At 32.1% G+C, this 20,391-nt stretch overlaps 1 protein-coding gene across 6 annotated transcripts in view; it reads left to right on the forward strand.

Moving 5' to 3' along the window:
- Positions 1 to 20,391, forward strand: part of LOC118188712 (galactose-1-phosphate uridylyltransferase-like) — a 138,409-nt gene that overhangs the window by 49,602 nt on the left and 68,416 nt on the right. For all 6 annotated transcript variants that reach the window (XR_015040810.1, XM_085815675.1, XM_085815676.1 and 3 more), the window contains exon 5: positions 4,612 to 4,668. Coding sequence is in view for 5 of the 6 variants with exons in the window: in XM_085815675.1 (XP_085671801.1) it covers positions 4,612 to 4,668 (57 nt within the window). In the remaining variant the exon portion in view is untranslated. The remainder of the gene's footprint in view (positions 1 to 4,611; positions 4,669 to 20,391) is intronic.

Below are 20,391 nucleotides of genomic sequence, written 5' to 3' on the forward strand. Positions count from 1 at the left end.
CTGCTACTATTAAGCATCACCTTAAAAAATACTCAGAAATATATCCTCAAACAGTAGAACTCTTAAACAACTGCCTGTATGTTGATGACATTATTGGTGGTCAACAAAATTTAGAACAAGCCCTGAAAACAAGTTTAGAAATTGTGAACATTTTTAATGAAGCTAGCATGTCACTACTTAAATGGCATACTAATTCAAAACATCTCAAGGACATTTGGCATCGCAAAGAATTTTCGATGCTAGAATCTCCTGAAACTGTCCCGATCAAACTGTTAGGAATTAACTGGGATACGGATAATGATAATTTTTATTTTGACACTCAGCAAATTTCATTTCCTCATCAATCAACTCAAAACGTTTTCTGTTGCAAACCACAGGCCATATTTTTGATCCTGTCGGATTTTATGGCTCTTTCACTATAAGAATAAAGTGTCTGATTCAGGAATTCTGGTCTGCCAAAATTGATTGGGACGATGAACTGCCATCTGATCTTAGTTATAAATGGAAAGCCTGGCTCGAAGAAATTGAAGAACTGAACCACCTCAGAATTCCCCGCTACTATTTAGAGGGAATATTAGATGCAGATGTGAAACAAATAGAACTTCATAGCTTTTCTGATGCTAGTTTGAAAGCTTATGGATGCGTGGTATATCTAAGAATAATTTTGAACAATGGAACTTTTCAAACAGTTTTTGTTGCTTCCAAGAGTAGAGTTACACCTCTGAAATCACTTACACTTCCTAGATTGGAGCTTTTGGGTGCGCTTTTATCCGCTAGATTGAGTGATAAAATCGCAAAATGTTTAAAATACGAAGTAATCCCCTTCAACTGGACTATTATTGCCATGGGAAAGATAATCCCTCCAACTTCATATCACAAGGAACTACTATTGCTTATTTAAGAAATTGTTCACTTTGGTGGTTTGGACCAGAATGGTTACAGAACAAACGTATAGACTGGCCTGTTCAACCGAAGTTTGACGTGGGAAACGATAAAGAACTAGAGCGCTGTAGTAAGATAGCTGTTTATGATATTGTTGTGAAAAGAGATGATCAACTATTGGATATAACAAAATTCAGTAATGTGCTGAAATATCTCAGAATTGTGGCATGGATTAGACGTTTCATTGCTAAGGCAAGAAAACTGCTTGCTAGTAGTGGAACATCAAGTGCTTCTGAAATTCAGGACACTGAAATTTTTTGTGCTCGTAAAGCCCAGATGGATTTCTTCACACCTGAAATTAAGGCTCTTCAATCTAACAAGTCAATTTCACCGAGCTCAGCTTAACACTGTTTCTTGATGAAAATAAAATTCTTCGAATTAAGGAAAGATTAGAAGAAACCGAATAAACAGTTGACGTGAAGCATCCAGGTCATCTTCCTAAGATTCCATATTTACTGAATTAATTGTAAAAAGGGAACATAATAACATTCTGCATGCGGGAGTTACAGCAATTTTAGCCGAACTACGACAGAAATTTTGGATTCCTAAAGGCCGTCAATTGGTAAAGAAAGTCTTAGGGAACTGTTTAATTTGTCGGAAATACGCAGTAAAACCAGTGAAACAAATGACAGCTCAGTTACCTAAAGACCGAATTGTTGAAATTCCACCTTTCTATGTTACAGGCATGGATTTCACAGGTCCAGTTTACATCAAGTCTGGAAACGACATTCAGAAATCATACATCGTATTGTTTACGTGCGCTGTTACACAAGCGTTGCATCTAGAGCTCATTTCCAATATGTCTGCAAACAAATTTATTTTGGCCCTCAGACGTTTCAGAGAAGAGGAAACTGTCGCACCTTTTATTCAGACAATGCGAAAACTTTCAAATATGCTGCCAAAGATTTACAGTATTTTTACAGCATAATTAAAGGTACAAACTTTCAAAATTTTCTAGCAAGTGAAAGCTTGACTTGGAAATTTATCGTCGAGCTTGCTCCATGGTGGGGAGCTTTTTATGAACGCCATGGTGGGGCTTATGAAAACTATAAAGGAACTGTTGAAAAAGATATTAGGCAGAGCTCAACTGAATTTTGAAGAATTTATGACTGTGTTGACAGAGGTCGAAAATATTGTGAATAGACGTCCTTTGACCTAGGTTTACAATGATTTACATGAACCTGAACCACTTGCGCCGGCTGATTTTCTATTGATCGGACATAAGAATGAATATCCATGCAACTTTGCTGAGATCCTGAATAGTTCTCCAACAAGAAAGAGTCTAATAAAATGAAAAGAATATCAGATAACATTTATAAAACAGTTCTGGAAAAAATGGAAAAATCAGTATCTTCTTGAGCTAAGAAATGCTCACTTCTTCGGTACACTAGAATCCAAGAAAAATCTTAAAATTGGTGATATAGTTTTACTTGAAGGAACAACTAAATCTAAGTTCCTCTGGGATTTAGGTCGAGTAATTCAAGTCTTTAAAAAATGTGATGGTTTTGTACGATCATGTGTAGTAAAAACTAAAAATGGGGACTTTAAGAGACCTGTGCAATTGATATACCCCCTTTAACTATCAGACTGGAAATGAACGAATTTTGTAACCTTTTAATTTTATTTCTTATCTTTCATGTTCACGAACATTAATTTTAGATAATTAGTTTAGTTATTACTAATAATTTACTGTTTGTAATTCGAATTAATATTTACGTATTGAGTAACATTTGAATTGATGCAGTTAACTATATTTGTTTATTTTATAGAATTTCCTATTGCAGTTTATATTTACATCAATTGAATGTACTTGATATGTAAGTTGCTTTCTTACATTTTTATTATTTGTATGCTGAAATAGTGATAATTTTTACAAAAATTATCAGATGGGGAGTGTGGAAAAACCCCACAAATGATTTCTGTATCACCGTTAGAGGGCGCTTCGCTTCTGAGAAAGAATGTTGGTTTTTCAGTTTGCAACGTAGTTAGTAGTGAACCATCGATGCAATCCAGGTTGCTTTGTAAATAAAATGATTATTTTTTTAGATTGCTGAAGTATTGGCTTCAATTAGAATTAAACCAACCTTTCGCGGTAACAGGTTCATTATCCCATTCATTAATAAAATAAGCCTATTTTATCTATATCGAAAACTTGTTTTAGATTATAAACCTTATCTTCAAAGGAACATAACCCTTTCAAAAATTTAGGTTTGTATTTTTATTTTGCTTCTTTATCAGCAGAGCCAGCTTCTAACTGAAACTCAACAGTGTGCAAATTAAAACGATGCTTAAAGTTCTCAAGCCAAACACTGCTTGCTTGAAAGTAAATTTTCTTTGAAGATTGGCAGTCTTTATTTAAAATGAAAGAAAACAAATCTAAAGCTTTGTTTCAATAGCAGTATCAGCCACAACTCAGCTTTTTTTGTTTATTTTATTCTCAATCAAAGCTATTAACATTTTTTCCCATTGGGTAATTCTTTTTTAAATTTGAGCAACCTTTGCCGAAGAATCGCCTGAAGCTTTGACATTTGACCGAATCAGTTTTTTTTTTCATTCTCCCATATTACTGCTATGTTTGATTTATTTGCATCTAGTTCCTTTGCAAGTAATGAAGTACACGCATCATTATTCAGTTTATTTTAAATTTCAATTTTCTAAGATAATGTCAGAACTTTGCTTTTTTTTTTTTTTTTTTTTGCTTTATCATCTTTATTCTTTCTTTTAGATGTCATAGTGAATTTTTTAAATTAAAAAATATACAAATGCAAAAAGTGGAAGAGGATAAATATGTATGAATGTCTGATTACAAATAATGTCTGATAATGTGAGTGAAGAGACTTATGGGTTACTAGTGCCACATGTAAAAGATTTCTCTTAGGGAAAGTAAACCTTTTTGTATGCCTGAAGCTTGGTATAGGTTTATTGCTATCGCAAAGTGGCCAATGATGTGTAGCATATCATGATGTGTAATTGAAATTCTCATGTTGGGTAAATTAAATGGAGATATTTAAGATATTGTGGGCATGCAAAATCCATTTTGCAAGTCTGCATTCAGCAAGAGTATACTGTAAACTTCAAATTCACATGCATTGTTAGAGTATCAAAATATAAAATATTCAATTTTACATATTATTTTAATGCATCACTTGAATCATCGTACGTTCTGATGTATTATGAGAAGGTAGGAATGGGATAAGAAAAACTAAAGGCCACATTGCATTGAACTGTAACATTTTCTTTCTCATGCAATTTATTCAATATGCATATTAACTAATGGATAACTTTATGAAGTGACTGCAAGTAATATTCCTGTTCAATTATTTCTTGCAGTTATTTTATCAAGTCTCATAAGCTAATATGCATTTTAAGACAATGGAAGAGGTCCAATTAGTTAAAAATTTCTCTGAAAAAGTTTCTCTGAGTGTGGGTATTTATCAGCAGTCAAACAGATGGTTTTAAACATTTTAATGGCATTTAATTTTTTATGAATAAATAAATATTGAATTTTTTGAAGAAAGCAAATCAAAAATTCACTGAATTTTAGAAAATTAGGTACAATTTAATTAAAATTAGGTACATTTCTGCTAAACACATGTAAATTCATTAAGCTTTTAAAATGTTTATCCAGCATACAATAATTCATATATAACTTGCATATTTCTCCCTCAGATATTTGAAAATAAAGGAGAAATTATGGGCTGTTCAAATCCTCATCCCCACTGTCAGGTATGAATTTATTTATTAAATGAAAATTAAAAGAAACTTGCTGAATTTTCATGCATTGATATGTTACTAATTTGTACTATTAAAATTGTTCTCATTTCCATGTAAAAATTGCTCTTTCTAAAATGTGATGCTCATTTCTTGCTGGGACCATGATTTATTTATTGGTTAAAATTTTGATTTTTTTTTTTTTTTTTTTTTTTTTTTTTTTTTTGGTAAAATGCATAAAATTAAATTTCTACAAATAATAAAATTGATATTATTATAGTAGTTGCTCTTCAAGTGACATTATTAATTAGTTCTGGAATATTTAAAAATTAAAAGGTTAAGATTAAAATCCTTTGATTCAGGAATGAATGACTGACCTGGAGGGTCTTATGCATAAATTATATTTTGGGATCTACAAATAGTCAACAAATTTTGAATTTTTAGTATGTATGTTAATGGTGGGGGAGCACTCTAAAACTTAACTAGTTTTTTCCATGTTTCACTTTTCATAAAAGAGTCACTTTTGTGGTATATGTCAAAATATAATTATAGCAAAATTAATAAAGCCCTTTTTGAGTAGAATATACTGAAATACAATAAAAAGTATAGTAATGGATTTGTTGTGATTCAGATTGAAATTGTTAATAGGAATTAATTAATAGGAAGATCTGAAATTTAGATTTGCAGTGTAAATTTTTTAAATTATTTTTCAATAAACCTGAGCATATAGCAATGTAATAACAGTCTCTGTGGAGCAATTCTTTTGTAAGGGCATTTAGTTTTGAGTGATTGAACAGTTGCTTATGCCCTACTGCATAGCCCCCATCAATGCAATTGATTCATGTGGATTTTTAGTTAAGTCTCTTTGAAGTTTTGGGCATACATTAATGGCTTGTCATTGCTGGATGCAAAGATGCTCTTTTGCCGTGACAACATTTCCATGGACCCAGATATTGTTCAACACAGAACGGGATTTCCTGGGGTGATGGACCTATTATACACTTGATAGTGTGAAGTATTGTCTAACAGTACAATTGTTCGTCGTTTAAACATGTCTTTCAAAAATGCCATCTGAAAAGTAGAATGATAGTGCAGCAGCATTTATGAATATTGTGTCTTTAGGATGGTTTGGCTCTAAAATTGCGTCACGTTTTGTTTTCTCTCTTTGCTTTCGAGAAGTCTGCAATCATGGTAAGTGGGAAATTATTTATTTCAAGTGCATAATAGAGTTGGAGTTATGCAAATCAAAAATATTAGAATTTAGAAAGGAATTCCGTAACATTTTTTATTCTTTATTTGCACATTGTGAGGAAAAAGAGACTGATGAATTCATTAAGGAAACTGAAAATATAGTAGCTAGTTTTGAAATGTATATGAAAATTAAAAGAAAAATTTTGCTATCAGTTCTCAAAGCATAGTTGTTCAAATGAAAATGGTTCAAGTAAAAACAAAATTAATTCGGATTAAGTTGCCTAAATTGTCACTTCCTATATTAGTGGGAAAATCAAAGAATGGATTGAATCTGAGGATTTATTTTTTTCAGCTACATGAAAAACGTCAATTAACTTATACATAAAAATTGCAGTATTTAAGGAGTTCTTGTAAGGCAGATGCATTAAATATCATTCATCCCATTCCAATTTTTGATTCCAATAATCACAAACCATGGAATTTATTGGTTGGATACTATTCCAACAACAACAAAAAATTTAATCAATTCAATGAAGAAGTTAATTAGAAGCATTAGAGGAAAATTGTAGAAGAATTTTCTGATATGTTAATTGTTTATTTATTCGTTGAAAAGTTGGATAGACATACCCTTTGTTGATGGGAAAGATACTTCAGAGGATGAGATGGGAACAAAAGATGAGCTAGGAACAGTTAAACAACTGATATGTTTTTTGAAGGAATTTGTTCACAGTCTACAAACCTCCACAAAGGGAACCAAGGCTGTAGGGTTTCCCTTAGTTGGAATAAACAATTATTCTAATTTTTGTTGTCTTTTCTGAACTCCTCATTTCTCCTCGCATTTCATTGCCAGGATGCAAATTAAGTTAAAGTGAAGAAGAGTATTTATATGGGTGAAAAGAGAAAGTTAGATGGAGCGTGATTTTGCTAGTATAGTGCATGTTGCTATTTTGCCCTTCCTGCTGTTAATATTGGTTGCTGCTATGCCTTCTGGCCGTTTGTTAAAGTATATCGCCAGGTAGGTTGCTGAGTCAGCCTGTTAGCTTGAAGTGGTCCAGCACATTAAAATATTGTTAATTATTGCAACTGCCATTTAAATTATTGTTAACCCATTAACCACCAAAACTACAAGGAATTATTTTTTTCATGAAAATAATAACAAATATTAAATTAAGCATTTATAACATAAATTTACATTGAAAATGAAAAAAAAAAAAAAAAAAAAATTCTTACCTGTGGAAAAAGCGAGTGTTGCATTCACACAACGTCAGCGAAATAAGACTACTGATGTTTAGTGAATAGGATTGTACTCGTGCGATGTTTACTTTGAGTGGAGCACTGGATTACCTTTTAGCTGTATAACGTTTTAAATCTACAAATCACTTTACTTGTCATATATTTAATATTAAAATGTACATTATATTTTTTTTACAAATACAGATTATTTCATTTGAAAGATTCAAGCATGAAAAGCTTCACTACAATCATGATGTAAATAATGTTGTATCTATGGCACTCTTTACTACGAAGTCTTTTGTTATCATCGGACTTCACGATAAAATGTCTACCATCTCCATGCAGTGGTTTTTGAATGCCGAATTTACTAGGTCTTCCTGTTGCTGATCTATTTCTGGCTAATTCTACACTCTCAGTAGGAGTTTGCAAAAGGAATAATGCAATCTCGCACCTGAAATTTAAAAGAGACTTTTTATTTCCAGTAGTATAAAGTCATGATATTTAGATATGGTCTCACCTTATATAATTTACCAGTATTGTCAGTTTGAATATTGTCAGCTAAATGCAAATTCTGCTTCATATGCAAATGTGATATGATTCCTGTACTGCAAACATGATATGGATTTTCATACAATAGGAACAGAAATAAATGTCCTTATCAAGAGACCAATATATTTCTTCTTGAGGTAAAGAAGGATATCCTGTAAGCAATAATATTCCAATAAATCTTCCCATATAGGCTTCAGATGCAATAAAATTCTGGGAGATTTTCTTGCTGAGCGTATATATTTGTCTGTTCAATGAGAAGAGAGTAAATGTCTAAACCAAAATGAAAATCGAAAATCTCTCCACTAGTTTTACCTTGTACAGTCAAAAGTCTTTAATTCGGACGCCTCGGGACTTTGGCAGTTCCGGATTATCGGTTTTTTCAGATTATAGATCATCAATTTAAATCTGGTAAGATGGCATGCAGAAATTATAAAATTAAAAATATGAAACCATAACTTATGAAATAAAGAGCAATTATGATCTAAAGGGTATCAAAATTTACTTTAAAAAAAAAGGCTTGATATTTATTTGTTTACTTTATTAAACATTTCTTTCAACGCGCGCATGCGTAAAGCATACATTACACATAGTCGAAATTAGAAAATTGCAACCAGAAAACTATTTGATGGGTATTCGTGATATTTATAATGACGAGGAATTTGATTTAAATCATATCAAAGATGGAGTACATTGAGATGAAATACTACATTTACTAAGGAATTATAAACTGAATAAAATAAAAACATCCGCCCTGAAGATAAGGATAGTGCTGACAGATCAACTTCCAGTTCATTTCGAAGATAAGAAACAACGCAATCTGCATTAACTGAAATAGATAATTAGATAATTTTAGCTTAGCTTATACCGTCCATTATGTTGGCAGTGGTGATCAAGGCAAAGCATATTTTGCTTTCCTTAAATAAAGCTAAGACTAATCTAAATGAAATTCATGCTTTATTCCATAAATTAAAATAAAAGAGCTAACACTGTAGCCTTTACATTTAAAATCATTAAGTGAAAGAAAAACTAGCATAATGCTAACTGATAATCAAACAAGAGAACAAGAACATTCGCTGTTACCGGCGTACATATATATAATACTCGGCCAATCCGCTGATCTTGACGTCATCGGCCAATCAGCGGCAACCACGTTAGCTTACCACCGATCGACCTCCGCTCAAAGTTTGCATGTGGAAAACTAAAGCCAACAAACGGCCCTCTTTTCGTCATGCAAAGACAAAAACAAAACTTACACAGAAGTTCATTGTTCAATTCTATTATACGAAAACACTTGTTGTCTTTAAACACTGAAAACATCTAAACAAAACTTTCTTAAATTAACAGCAGTTGCTGCTTTTGTAAATAAGTCCGCAGTATTTAATTTACTGGTGATAAATTCAAGGTCAAACACTCCATCATTTACTAGTCTTCTAACAAAGTGATATTTTACGTCTATGTGCTTAGTTCGGCGATTTTCTATTGGCGATCTAGAAAAATCAATGGCAGACTTGTTGTCACAAAACAGTTTACACTCTCTTAAATTAAACTTTAAAATTTCATCTTGTAAGACATTTTTCGTCCACATTAATTCCTTCGCTGCTTCAGATAAGGCGATATACTCCTTCCATGGTTGATAAACGTACACACTTTTGTTTAACAGTTTTCCAGATTACCGGTACTTCATCAAAATATAATATAAATCCTCCCATGGACACGCGGTCATCTCTATTACTTGCATAATCAGCATCTGAATAACAATATAAATTTAGATGTGTAATCTTCGATAAGTTTAACTTATATAATTTAGTACTATTGAGATAACCAAGCAATTTCAATAATGCTTCCCAATGCCTAATTCCAGGATTCTCCTGAAATTGTGATAAGATATTCACTGCATATGTAATATCAGGCCTTGTCCTGTTAGCTACAAAAACTAAACATCCTAACAGATTTCTAAAGGGTAATGTATGCATTTCCGCAATTTCTGCACTTGTAGATGGACAATCTAATTTTGTAAGAATAGTGCCTTTAGCTATGGGAAGTGAAGTTATTGGTATCTGGAAATGTTTAAATTTTCCAAAAATTTCTTCGATATATTTTTGCTGATGTATAAAAACCCCATTTTCATTCTCTAAGAATTCAATTCCAAGTAACATTTTAGTTTTGCCTAATACTTTAAGATAAAAAACTTACTCAGCTGTGAAATTACTTTATCTGTACTATATTGATCTTTACTAAAAATCACAATATCGTCTACATATAACAAGAGAATTACATTTGAACTCTTATAAACACAATTACACCATTGTATTTTCTTAAAATGTAGATTTTCTAAAGTACTTTCACAAAACCATTCACGGCCGCTTTGATGTAGACCGTAAATGGTCTTGTGTAATAAACACACTTTATTCTCCTCTTTGATGAATCCCTCTGGTTGGGTCACATATATTTTCTCATTTAGGTTTGCATATAAATAATTGTTAATCAAGCAAATAATTGTTCTTTACATCTAACTGACAATTAGCCCATCCATATAAACATACCAGGATAGTGAAAAATATTCTTATGATTGAAAAATTTACTACAGGACTGTAAACGTCATCAAAATCTTCACCTCTTTTCTGCCTGAATCCCTGTGCTACTAAACGTGCTTTGTATCTAACCACTTGATTCTTTTCATTTCTTTTTAGCGTATAGACCCATTTGTTTCCTATCATAGTTTTATTTTCTGGCTTTTCGACTAATTCCCAAACCTTTCTTTTCTTCATTGTGTGAATTTCTTCTTTCATTGCCTTATCCCATTCTTCGGCATTTACTGATTTTCGTGCTTCTTTAAAATTTTGTGGGATAATTATTTCTACGGAATTTGCTTCTTCAGACACGGAGCTAGTCTCCTGTTCTACAAAATTAACTTTCCCCAAGTATTCGTTTTTTCCACTAAAATCGAACTTATCTTTTTCAAATTTAATATTTCTTGCCTCACAATACTTTTCAATATCATTATAAGATCTAAAACGGGTGTCTGTTCCCTCTACATAATAATATATGTCTGTACATGTTCCATCTGGCCTTTTAACTGCTTTTCTTTGCCAGTTTAAGTCTGATACTTCTTTCGGAGTAGATTTGTCATCTGACAACTTTATTTCTTCTCTAGAAATTTCCTGTTCTTCATCTGATTCTGCTAATAGCTCAGATTCTTCTAGTCGTTTAAATTTAGGTTTTGATTTCTGTTCCAGGATGCCATTTGCTGTATACAGTTTTTCATTGAACTTCACATTACAGGTTTCTATTAATCTGCATTCTTCTGGCAGCCATATTCTATAACCCCTAGTTTCCTTCGCATATCCTACCATGATTCCTTCTTTGCACCTCATTTGTAATTTATTTCTAATCTGTTTTGGCACGCCAATATAGGCTTTACAACCAAATATTTTAAAATAAACAACACTGGGTTTTCTATTTAGGAACATTTCATAAGGGGTTCGGTTGCTTTTATGACATCCTCTGTTCCACATATGTACGAAACAGCCAAGAGCTTCTGCCCACCATTCTTTTCCCGTTTTACCATCATTAAGCATAGCTTTAACTGCGTCTAATGCTGTTCGGTTAAAACGTTCACACACACTGTTCTCTTCTGGGGTGTACGCGTTTGTGCGTTCAACACTAATTCCATTTTTGGCTAAGTACCCTTCGAATTGCTTGTTACAGAATTCCCCACCGTTATCGGTGCGTATATTTATTAATTTTTTATTCGTCAGTCTTTCCATTTGCCTATGATAATTCTTAAAGTTGTAGAACGATTCATTTTTATTTTTCATACAATACACTGTTACTAATCTACTATAGTCATCCACAATAGCAAGAAAATATTTACTCGCACCCTTAGATGGAACTGGTAGTGGGCCACAAACATCTAAATAAACCAACTGCAATGGTTTATCCGATCTCTTCGGAACAGTTTTAAAAGTAATCTACTAGATTTAGCAATAATACACGATTCGCATCTCTCCATTGGTTTTCCAATTTCTGGTAACCCTTTCACGCTTTGATTCTTACTAGTTTTCTTAATATAATCAAAATTTATGTGGCTAAATCTCCAATGCCATAGCATCGCATCGTCTGCTTTATTTAACTTTCCAATCTCTGTACCGTAACCAGCTTCCCTTTTATTTGTTGCATATCTAAATGGGTTTACGTGATAAAGTCCGTCATATTGTTTAGCGTAGCATAATCTATCCCAATTATTAAAGTATATCCACATCTTTCCTTTTGAAATTACAAAATGAGCACCTGCCTTTTCTAACCTTGGTCCCGATAATAAATTTCTCCTTAGATTTGGATTATATAACACATTATCTAACTCAATCCAATTTATTCGATTGCCTATTTTTACTGCAAATTTGATGGTACCCTTTCCTAGTACTTTACTTTCACAATTTTGTACAGCTAAAGGCATACGTATATCGTTTATTTCTTCGAAATTTGTCATTAAATTTCTATTATTACAGAAATGAGTTGTAGCTGCAGTATCTACGACCCAATTAAATTTATCTGCGTTACCTCCTTTATCTGTAGTTGTTACATAATTTTCTACTAACATTAATTCTTTATCTTTAAACTGTCCATTTTTATTGTCTATTTTAAACTTCTGATTTTTACTTACATTTTCTTTACATTAAGCGATTAAGTGCCCAAATTTATGACATCTGAAACAAGATCCTATTCTCATATTCCCTATCTTTTTCTTAGCTTTAGTTTTATTTTCAACTTTATCTTTCCCTGCATTTGTATCAATAGTATTAAACACGCTTACCTTGCTGTCTTCTAAATCGGCATTTACCTGGCGAAGTCGGCTTTCTTCCCTGCCAAGTTGTGACCAGCTTCAGCCAACTTCTTTGCAGTCATTCTTATCCTCGCGATGAATAATCCTATTTCTTCATTTGGCGTATATCTAATACTAAAAAATTCATCCAGTAACTGAATTATCCTTGCACTTGTTTTTAGTTCGAATTGCTTCTGTAGAACTTCCCACGCTTCTTTAGCACTTGAACATTCTTGTATCAGTGGCCTGAACTCAGCTTTAATTTCGTAATATAATGTAGTGAAGGCTCTGTTCTCTCTCAGTGTGAACTCCTGCTTTTCACGCCTTGTTGCACTTTTATCTAATTCTTCTTCTTTGTCTTCTATGAAGCTCCAACAATTTCTATCCAGTAACAGCATTTTCATATCGACTTTCCATCGATCCCAGTTGTCATGGTTTAACAGCTCAAAACCTTCAGGGAGTAATGACATCTTCAATTAAGTGTGAGCACAACGACTTGAACAAACTTCTAAGACAGGTCAGCTCCTTTTCGTGGAAAACGGCCCTCTTCACCTACATTCCTTCAATGCTGAGTTGAACTGGATGACCGATTGGCTGTTGGCGCTGGGCCCATAACCCTGTTGGCAGTGGTGATCAAGGCAAAGCATATTTTGCTTTCCTTAAATAAAGCTAAGACTAATCTAAATGAAATTCATGCTTTATTCCATAAATTAAAATAAAAGAGCTAACACTGTAGCCTTTACATTTAAAATCATTAAGTGAAAGAAAAACTAGCATAATACTAACTGATAATCAAACAAGAGAACAAGAACATTCGCTGTTACCGGCGTACATATATATAATACTCGGCCAACCCGCCGATCTTGATGTCATCGGCCAATCAGCGGCAACCACGTTAGCTTACCGCCGATCGACCTCCTATCAAAATTTGCATGTGGAAAACTAAAGCCAATACATTGTACATTAAACGCACATGCGTAAATGTATTATGCGCATGCACACACGCATATGCGCATGTGTAAAGGTATTATGCACATGCGTAAACGAGTATGGGCACGCGTGAACGAATTATGCGTTGACACATGCGCAAAAAGTTTGTAGCTTTGAAGTCCAGATTATAGATCATTTCGGATTAGGGGTGTTCGGATTAATGACTTTTGACTGTATTTTGTCTTTTGTATTTTCTCTTCTATCTCTCTTCCTGAAGCATAACTGAGTTTTCCTTTTTTATCCATTTCAAGTTTTTAGTTTTCTGCTTTTTAAACTTTTTCGTATGACTACCACTGTCTTTAGAAGGCTGAAACTTATTTCTTATGTGAATTTCAACTTCCCCAGCAATATCATTTGGTAAAAGATCATTATCATTGTTTAAAACATTGTCATTCCCTTTTTCTTCATCACTAGCTCCTGCAATTTCTGGGGGAACAGCAACAATATCAGTTTCATTCTGGTCATTATTAACATTATCATCATCTGTTTCTTCATCAAAAAATCTTTAAAGGGCTTCTTCTAATGTGAGATACCTCATTATAGACATTTTTAAAGCAGCCAGAACATGAACCAGAACATCGAAAGGAATGAGTTAAAAAAAAAAAAAAAAAAAAAAAAAAAAAGAGAGAGAGATTACCCGTTGTTTCCTGCTGAGGTTGCCTCAGCGCAACACCTGTCTTTCCTTCTTTCCCAACACAAATATAAACATCTGATTTATGTAATGTTCTGATAAACGGTGACCTTGACTAAAAATAGACCACTCGTAAAGAGGGCGATTCTTTCGGTTAAATATTTTCAGCAAAAATACCTGGTTGAAAATTTTGCTTAAAGTATGAGATTAATTATTATAAATAAAATAACTGTTGAAAGCAAATATTTTTTTACAGAAATAATCTTCATAATATTCCCTACACAAAATCATCTGCTGGTATAAAATATCTTGGGTAGTTATATTTATATGCGCATTTATTTTGATCGTTGCGTCAACGCAACACCAACGGCTAATGGGTTAAATTATTTTTAAGTTCCCACCACAAGTAGTTGGTGATATTGTGAGAACAAAGTGTGTGCATTTTTATCAAAGAGTTTTAATCAAATAAAAGGGCAATTTAAACCTGTTCTCTGTGCTCTAGTTCTTCATGCCTGTGCGAGCAGTCGCCTGGTTTATTACTAAGATCGTATCTATGCATAGTAGCTAAAATAATTAGATCTTACAAAGCATTCAGTTAATGCCAAAGCTCTTACATCACTTTCAGAAAATTTCAAAACTTGTGTTTATTGTAAAGGTAATCATTTTTTTGTTGAAATGTGCATAGTTTTTTAATTTAATGGTCAATAAGCTATTTGATTTTGTAAAGGCTAAAAAAACTCTCTTTCAATTGTTTACCACACAACTAAGGACTAGCGCTGAAAACCCTAGCTACAGCTTTTGCATCACACACAGGGCTGACGCTACACATTTTCCCACCTGATGCAATCTCTGTGGATCCTAAATTCTAAAATTTTGCCTTTTCTTGATTTTGTTGCTCTTTTGTTGTTGTGCCACTAAATTCTAAAAATTCTGCTACATCGACTCTGTAACTAGCCCTTACCGTATATCATTTCATATTTATTCTGAATGTTCACATTACTAAAGAAATAAAATTATCACCTTTTCATATAAAATCTATGCGCATTTATTTTTTTTATAATCATTTTTTTTGTTGAAATGTGCATAGTTTTTTAATTTAATGGTCAATAAACTATTTGATTTTGTAAAGGCTAAAAAAACTCTCTTTCAATTGTTTACCACACAACTAAGGACTAGGGCTGAAAACCCTAGCTACAGCTTTTGCATCACACACAGGGCTGACGCTACACATTTTCCCACCTGATGCAATCTCTGTGGATCCTAAATTCTAAAATTTTGCCTTTTCTTGATTTTGTTGCTCTTTTGTTGTTGTGCCACTAAATTCTAAAAATTCTGCTACATCGACTCTGTAACTAGCCCTTACCGTATATCATTTCATATTTATTCTGAATGTTCACATTACTAAAGAAATAAAATTATCACCTTTTCATATAAAATCTATGCGCATTTATTTTTTTTATAATAATAGAAATCTTTATAAAATTTTTTAAATTAAGTCCAAAAATTCTAAAATGAAGAGGAAACATATTGAAAAAAGAAACCGAATACATAAAGAAAAAAAAAATATATTTTTCAAAGATATGTACAGTTATTATTATGTAAATTAAGCAGTTGTTTATAATTTCAGCCTTTGCTATAATTTTCCCTTTCTGTTTCCTCACTAGAATGAAAATCACCTATATAGTTTTTAAAGTAAGGTTTTGGAGTTGTAAGACAGAATTTGTTTCTGGCCACCACTTGCACCCTGCATTAGTTCCTACTAGCTCCGATAATTTGTAATGATTCATCTTTGTGTTTTCGTTGCTGATATTTGAATTTGTTACACAATAACCAGGTTACAATGAGTTATGAGTTTGTTAAGGCCTGTTACTGAGCCAGCTTAGATTAAAATTAAATTGTCCGGTCTTTGACCGCTAGTCCACATTTTTAATTTGAATTTGACTGTTACTGTTTAATTGGAGATTTTGCTAGCATAAGAACATGCCTTTATATTCTAAGGTCTTTTTAAAAAAGAGGTAGCTTTTTTTTAAATCTTTATCCAACTTTGTAGTTACCTTTAGCCATAGCAATAATTTGCTTCATGTCTATCAGGGATTTTGGACTAATTAATGTTTACCAGATCAAGTAAAACCTGATAGGTACTTTGTCGAGAGATTGCCAAGTTAGGAGACGACACATGCAGAAACAAAAATATTGGTTTGCATAGTGAAACAAATTTCTTATAGTTAGAAAAGATGCTTAAAGAGAAGGAAATTGAGATAATATCCAGAATGTCTTGCATGGCTTCAAATTAAAAAGATGCACAAATATTTTGCTGAGTACTGTTGCTACAAAGTGTAAATGTTTTGTAGCTTTTAATGTATTAATATCATTTACGAATCAATGTCATAAATAGCATGTATTTTGTATTGTGACATGTTAATTGATTGTGATTTCAATAGTGCCTTTTTAACAAATGTTTTTAAAAAATAAATTTAACAGTAGCCATGTTAAACTAAAATGACTAAGTATCCTTATCCAACTATCTAATTTAATTATTTGTAACTAACTGGTCATCCTTAAAAGTTATCTGTGCATATTAAAGCGAGTAATTGCCTTTTAATAATCTTTACCATGGTCACAAGATACAGAACAAAAATGTAAAAATTAACGTGAAACTTAATTCTTTGCATCTAGTGAGACATAAATTAATACAAAATAGCTTATAACCTCTGGTGCTTTAGTGGCTTATTGGAACCTTAAAATATATTAACTGGGTTACAAACCCAGGAACTCGAAATTATGACACAAACTGTGTCAGATAGGCCAGAGCACAACTAACTTTCAAAACTTGCCAAGCGTGCCTACATAAGGCTTTCAGGTTTGTTCTGTCAGCAGGCCTCTCTCTAGACAAGCAGTAGCGGTGGCAATAGCCATTCTTCTGTAACGAATCATGCTGATTATGATTTTGCTTCACATTTTAACCTATGTTGTTTGACATAAAATCTACCTGCTATTTACTAAACTCTGGAACTGAGCAAGTAAGTGACAAAATGAGACATAAAAGAAAGTATCAATCTAAAGCTAAATTAGTAAAACGTAAATAAAATGTCACTAATCTTCTTTCAAATATGTTCAACTATTATAAGGGTAAAATATTTTATGCTACCTGATAAATTTTATAAAGTTGATTTTATTCACAAATTTGTTTTATAATTATGTTTATTAAATTATGTTTAATAATAATGCATTCTACTTGTGGATCTATTTTATTCTTAGGTTGGTATCATTTAAGTGAAGTTCAGGCAAATCTAATATCTTTAATTGAATTTATTCAATTCCCATTTGTTGATGGGTCCTTAATTTTTTTCATTAATTGTCCTTAAAAGTACTTAATTTCCATGTTCAGAAATATGTGCGAACCCTGAAAAATGGCTCACGTGTGATTAGAATTATAAAATAATACAGTGATATTATAGCCCACTATTCGTGAATTTGAGTTATTTGTAAAGGTAAGAAATGCATGCATCACATGAACAAGGAATAATATATTGAATTGCATTTTTTGTTACCCTCTACGCCAGAAAATGGAAATCACAGCAGAAATTTTGATAAAAATCACTTTTGATGCATTTTGTATTTTTTATTAAAAAAAAGTAGGATTTGATGGTATGTATTCTACTTTTATGGGCTTAATTAATTTATTAATAATTTAATTTTGAGATGAGCTTTATAATTATCACTTGTGACAAATAGTTTTCTGTGTTCATTTATCTATTCAAACAACAATATCTTGTCTAGAAAAGACTTGCTATCATTCACAATTTTGCATTATTTCAGCACATTACTGGCAAAGTTTTAGTATCCTTGAAGCACCAAAACTTTTTAATTTGCTACTCATTAAAAGTGGAAGTTTTTCATTACCTGTATATTCATATATTTCATTTTTAATTGAATTCATCTTCATTCAAAGTAGTATTTATTAGCCAATAATGCTGTATGAATGCAATTAATTTCCTCAGCCAGCATTCTTATCATATATTTTAGAAAAGAGATTTTATTTTATGGCATTTTTTCTCTCTCTTTTCGTTTTGTTTTATTGGTTGAAATATAGACGAGTTTCGATCAAACTTCCTTAGTATCTTTCTGTAAGGCGTATGATTTTGGCCATATTACAGTTAGTATATCTGCATTTCTCAATTTGATACTAGTCTAGTCCTTTCTTTTGTTACATCTTTTCTAATAAATGCTTCACTCTTTTAGAAAGGAAAGCTAATTTTTAAAATATCTTTTCATTTCATAAATTCATCAAGTAGTCAATGCACATGTTTTCTGAGAGCAAGAAGTGAGAATGGTTAGAATGAATATTTGTCCTTGTTATCATCAGAACTATAGTTTATGGCTAAAGACAACATAGAGGTCTGTTGCTTATAGAGCAGGCTTTTTCACACCAATAGGAACTGCACACATATTTAAGAATTCAGACTACCTAAGGGATATGCAAAAGTTATGATGTTCTGAAATTTGTGTACCTATAGCTATTATATCTGTTACAGGATGTTCACTTTTTTTACATGTCTTTGACCTACAAATGCTATTAAAGTAGTGTACTGGATCTCTCTCTCTATATATATATATGTATATATTATCATATTATAAAATTAACAAGCAAGGTAGTTAGTACAATACCGTAAGACTAATTTGGTCTAAATAATTTTTTTGTGCAATATGCTACAAAATTAAGGATATGAGAAATTGTAGAAAGCTCGCCAAAAAGTTACCAGGAGCTGTGGCTCCAAGAAAAGTTCAAAACATTTTTTAAAAAAACAATGTCATCGAAGGGTGCAAAATTATGCTACACGTTAAATTAAACACAGTAAAATACTAATCTTTGGAAACTAGTAATGGCAAAAAATACAGTAAATACCTATCGATGTGACAAGTGAAAAGTTAAAACATAGAAAAACCAATCGATGGAACAAGTTAAAACATAAAACAAACATAAACATATAAAAATATAAAGGAGAAAATGGTAAATTAGTTGAACTCGAAGTCCAACCTGGCTTTTCAAGGGAAATTTCTACTTGAACGTCGAATTAAGCTAACTCCATTACGCGTTTCGCCGAAAAAGGCAATTGAAACTTTTACGTTACAAAATTTTAATTAAATAGACGAATTGTCTTAGAAAATTTATTAGTCTCAATTCTCTGTTCCAATTTCCCAACGCGTCCGCACAAAATGACACATTAAGGTGTTAAAAGATGTAAAAACAATTCCGATGTACAAGAATTAAGATAAAAATAAAAATAAATAGCAGTCTGCTATTAGTAAAAAAATACAAAAACTTACGGGCTGGACCTGCAAGCTTAATGAATTATACCTTTATAAATTTTAGAAATCTGAAATTAAATTTAAACGAAAACAAACACAGTGGGTCTTGCTAAGACCAAGAAAAATTTTTTTTGTAAAAGAAACTGAAAAAACAGACCTGTGGTTATGCAGAGTTCTCCATCGTGTAACTAAGTTGAAAAGGGGTTGCAATTCCCATCTGTGTCCTTCATTGCCATCCCACTCATCGTGTGACGTAAGTAGAGGAGAACAATGTCACTGGGCAACAGCCAATGTGATTAGAGTGCCCATTGGCTGTAACTCGTCCCTGATTTTCAAAGGGGGGTCAGAAGACTCGGAAAGACGTGAAAAGATTTCAAAATGGCCTCAGTCAAGTTGTTTAAAGAAAAAACTGCTTCTAAAAGTGAAAATGGCTAATTCAGCTAAAATTACTCAACATGGCCACAAAAGTAAGAGTAAAAAGGAAAAAACAGTCATTTGTTAATAAAAGTCGTAATTCTTCAAGCTAGAGGGCAGTCAAGCTACAGTGAAAAACGAAAAGGCCCGATTTGTTAATAAAAGTAGCCATCAAAGTAATTTAAAACTATTTAAACAATAGTATTAAAAGTATTGTGCCAAAATTTTTTGGAGGAAAGAAAATGTAGTGACAAGAATTATCTGTACATTTTTACATTAGATTCTCTGAATCGGCCATCCACTTTATACCGTCCCATTGGGCTTTAAGCATAAAATATCACTATCTAACTCAAAAAATCTAAAAATTGGTAAGGCTAATGCCACCTTTTTTTTAATGTATTTTTAATTATTTTATGAGGAATTAGGTTATTTTTCAAGATAGTTACGAAGTATAATATTTCTTCTTGAAAGTGTTTTGTAGTATTGCAGATTTTTTTTATTCTGAGTAGCTGTGAATAAATTGTGTTAAGGATGACTCTTTTGAAAATATTAGAATTCCAGCTGGTTAATTTTAGTGTTGAAAAATTAAATTCTCTTC

This window comes from Stegodyphus dumicola, chromosome 4, assembly GCF_044657685.1.
Source record: "Stegodyphus dumicola isolate Sdum_Otavi_A_Nest chromosome 4, ASM4465768v1".
NCBI lineage: Eukaryota > Metazoa > Arthropoda > Arachnida > Araneae > Eresidae > Stegodyphus > Stegodyphus dumicola.